The sequence below is a fragment of the Echinops telfairi genome, unplaced genomic scaffold (assembly GCF_000313985.2).
Source record: "Echinops telfairi isolate 266 unplaced genomic scaffold, ASM31398v2 ScPeMD7_4;HRSCAF=17, whole genome shotgun sequence".
Lineage (NCBI taxonomy): Eukaryota > Metazoa > Chordata > Mammalia > Afrosoricida > Tenrecidae > Echinops > Echinops telfairi.
Genome location: NW_022103900.1, coordinates 51,673,967 through 51,678,218, shown reverse-complemented (window position 1 = coordinate 51,678,218; position 4,252 = coordinate 51,673,967). Strand labels below are relative to the sequence as shown.

The window sequence follows — 4,252 nt, the reverse complement described above, 5'->3', positions numbered from 1 at the left end:
CACCTTCCCCTTCCCCTCCTGCTATTTCTATTCTCATTATTGGTCCTGAGGAGTTTATCTGTCCTAGATTCCCTGTGTTGCGAGCTCTTATCTATAGCAGTGTACATGCTCTGGTCTAGTCAGATTTGTAAGGTAAAATTGAGGACATGATAGTGGGGGGGGGCGGGAGGAGCGCTAAAGAACTAGAGGAAAGGGTCACAAGGAGAGACAAGTCAGGGTGCAGTATAGCACCAATGAAACTTACAACTTTCCTCTAGTTCTTTAGTCTACAGATGGGCTTTGCGCCTCCACTCCACCACCATCCTCCCATTCATATTGATATGATTTTTTGTTCTGGGTCTTTGATGCCTGATACCTGATCCCTTCGACACCTCGTGATCACACAGGCTCGTGTGCTTCCTCCATGTGGGCTTTGTTGCTTCTCAGCCAGATGGCCATTTATTTATCTTCAAGCCTTTAAGACCCCCGATACTTTATCTTTTCATAGCTGGCACCATCAATTTTCTTCACCACATTTTGTAAACTAATTTAAATGGTTTTCTAGACCGGAGTCATCCTTCAAGTTGACTATCCATAACTTTATTGTGCCTGGATTTTAAATTCCTGAATTTGTAAGTCTGAGCACTGAACGTGTGGTTTGGCCAACACCCTGTCAGTGGTGCAGAAGGCAGCAATCCGCTGGTGGTTTTCGGGTGCTTTCCACCCTGCCCAGTAGCCAGCATTACTGGGCAACGTTGCTTAATTCTCAGAGGTTTTCTCCTTCATTGAAATAAATAGTCTGAAAGTTATAATTAGAAGAGGAGAAACCAGGATGGGTAGTCTAGAGAACAACATTTTTAAAACCTTTTGCCCTCATATGTGTCTTGCTATAAACGGACCTCTACTCTTATACCCTATTTTGGACTCTCCTAATTAAAAGTCAGCAACCGAGGCACTTGATTTCTTCCTGTAGACAGACCGACACTTGACCCAGCAAGAGCTAGGGCCTATAACAAACAAGACTTTGTTCTTTGGCGTCATTAGAAATCTAGGGAATGCATAACATTCAAAAGAGGCATTTATCAAAATTCCATCAGACAAAAACTACTCTTGTTTTTGGAAAATTAAAATCCCAACTCTGCTCAGATGGAACGGGTGCTACTTCACCTTGGCAAGTGCAGACGTAGCTGGTTGTAGCAGGAGCTCGGCGAGCTGGTCGGCTGGTAGGACCACAGAGAGCGTTCCCCCTGAAACAACCAGAGAAGAAGCAGGTGAGTCGTGTAGGGAGGGGCTCTGACCATGGAGGCCACTGGGGCTTCATTTCCTGCCAACTTTTCCGAAGGATCTTTGAGGAAAACCCTCTATGAATTTATCCTAGTTGAGAAAAAAACAGTTATCTATCTATTTATTTATTTTGTTGTTGCTGAGAATATATCCAGCAAAACATACGCCAAGTCAACAGTTTTCTACATGTCCGATGGGTGACGTTGATCACATTCTTTGACTTGGGCGGCTGTTCTCACCTTCATCCTCTGAATAATTCCTCCTCAATTAACATGAGTCCACTGCCCCTTAAGGTTCCTGTCCCTTTTGTTAAACAGTTTTATTGACATATAATTCACGTACCATGCAGTTAATGGTTTAAAGTTATTAAGAGGAGTTGTGCAATCATTACTACAATCTTTTTTAGAATATTTCCTTCATTCTTGTACCCAATTATTAGCTCCTCCTTTCTCCTCAACCTCCTCTCTCAAAACCCTAAGAAATTATTAATCTAGTTGTTCTCTGTATAAATTTACCTATCCTGGATTTCAGATAAAATCAGACAAACATTAAAGACCACCACCACCAACAAAATAAAACGCAGAAAAACCTCAATTCAAAAGAAAGTGAAAAATAATAAAAACCAGAACTAATTAAAAATATGTCAAAAGGGAAAAGAAATGATAAAATGTTGACTCTTAACACTATCTGCAGGAGGAGCACTGTAGTGCAGGTGTAGTGGGCTGTGCATTGGGCTGCCAACAGCAAGGCCAGCAGCTCAAACCCACCTGCTGCCCCTCTGGGGAAAGACAGGGCCACCTCCTCCTGCAAGTGTTCACAGCCTCAGGTGTAGTTCCTCAAATGTATTGTGAGATTTCATTGTCATACATAGCCTTCTGGAAACCAGTGCTCAGAATTTAAGTTCTAACACTATTTCCTCCTATTATCTTGGATTTTATTATTTTCAATCCTTGGCACATGGGCTGGTGTATGTACTCATTCTGAGAATACTTACCTGACACCTCACTTATATGACTGCTTGCTTTAACACAAACCTTTCAGAGTTACGGCCTCAGAGGGAGATCCAACACGGCCGAGTAGTCAGAGCCTTTGTGAAAAGAACTTTGACAAAAAGCACGGACAAGATTCAGCACCTGAATTCTGGACCTCCTTGAGAATTGGAAAGTTCTACTAATTACATATTGGTGTCTCAGAGGGAGGAATTGACACAAAAAATTCTCAAAAAATCGTATATACTGTGCTGTTCTTAGCTCCCCCTGACTCTGTTTCACCCTCCTCCCCGCCCCTGCTCCCCACCCCCAGCAGAGGATTGGGGAAACAGCAAGCTGCGGCTGCTGGCTCCTCTTCTTCTCACCCACCCCAACTAACACCACAGACGGCACCAATGCTTCCCCCCAACATACTTAGATGGTGACCCAGGCCAAACGTGGGCAGGAGGATTCACACGTTCCAGTCACTTGGAACTGAAAGAATCCTAACCCACTCACTACATTCCAGCTGGATAGAAGAGTTTTAGATTGGCTCTAACCTGGCTCCCAATGCCTGACTGGAGCTATTGGGAACTGGACTGTAGCAGAACTTCCCTGGAGCACTGGGGAGATGGACCGGGCCTGTGGGGCTCAGGGTGCAGAACTGGGTGAACCTGTGTCAGCAGAGAGAAGCAGCATGGCAAAGCTTGAACATTTCTTCACGGACCCAGGATTCAAAGTAATATTACCTGTTGGTCTGATGGTCCATGCCCAGATAGAATCTGGGCCCTGCTCTCACATACAGGGTCAGTGAAAATTGCTCCTGCAAGCATGCGGTGTTTCACATAGCCTCTTTCTTCCCCATCATGTTGGATGTGTGGATGGTTGCCTAGCACTTCCTGGGACCTTGGAAACCAGCCTCAAAACCAAGACTTCATTAGAGGCAATATTTAATTGTTTCCTGCCTTTGACTCCTGCTGGTTTGGACTGGTGCTGAACAGCCTGGCCACCATTGGGTATCAGGATCTAAATAAGTGTGTGGGTATTGATTTTTACCCCGAGATAAATATATATATATATATTAAAAACACCATGTCTTGAAAGCAGCAGCTCATCTCTGCACACATCCAGAAACAACAGAAAACAATTCAATTAACCAGAATACATACAGATGTAAATCTGGAGGAGGCCTTAGAGGAGGCGAAAGCCTTGGATCCGCCCATGAGGGAGTTTAGAGCGATGATTTCCAGCTACTTTAAGTGATAGGAAGAAAATTTTGATAGAAATAGAGAAGAGAAAAAAACAAAACAAAAACAGAAGAGACATTTCAGGAATTCAGGAAAGAACTACAAGACCAATCTGACAAAATCAACAAACAAATAAATAAATAAACAACTCCAAATAGAAATTCAAAAAACAAATACTAAAATATTAGAAATGGATAACACTTTGAAAGAACAATGGAATCAAGAATCAGTGACCTCAAAGACAAATTTCTTGGGACCCAAATACAAGATTATGCTATAAAAAACATCCCCAAAAGGCTGATGAAAATATAAGAATTCTGTAGTACGCTATCAAAAAGAACAGCATATATTTGATAAACATTCCAGAAGAAGTATTAGTTACAGAGAAGATACTTAAAGACACATTAAGGAGAATTTCCCTAATATTATGGCAGAACACAAAATGTTCAATAAGCCCAGAGAACTCCAAACAGAATCAGCCCCAAAAGAAAATCAGTATGACATGTGATAGTCTAAAGGGAGCCCTGGTGGTGTAATGGTTACATGTTGGGCTGCAAAGCTCATGGTGGACAGTTCAAAACCACCAGCATCTAACTCACCCAAGGGGAGGGTATTGTTTATATCTCCACAGGAAAAAAGGGACCAGACTCCAACCCAGTGCTCCAAGGTGTGAAGACAACATGCCGGTGTGGAGTAGGGAACCAGTGGAGAGGTCTGGGGGGCTGGCCCCAGTCCCGAATACTAAGTGGATGCCTGCCCCTCCTCCGAGAAGAA

At 43.1% G+C, this 4,252-nt stretch overlaps 1 protein-coding gene across 1 annotated transcript in view; it reads right to left on the bottom strand.

Moving 5' to 3' along the window:
• LCT (lactase) overlaps positions 1–4,252 on the bottom strand; it is a 72,119-nt gene that overhangs the window by 47,709 nt on the left and 20,158 nt on the right. The window contains exon 2 of the mRNA XM_004703881.2: positions 1,147–1,226. Within this exon, the coding sequence (XP_004703938.1) occupies positions 1,147–1,226 (80 nt within the window). The remainder of the gene's footprint in view (positions 1–1,146; positions 1,227–4,252) is intronic.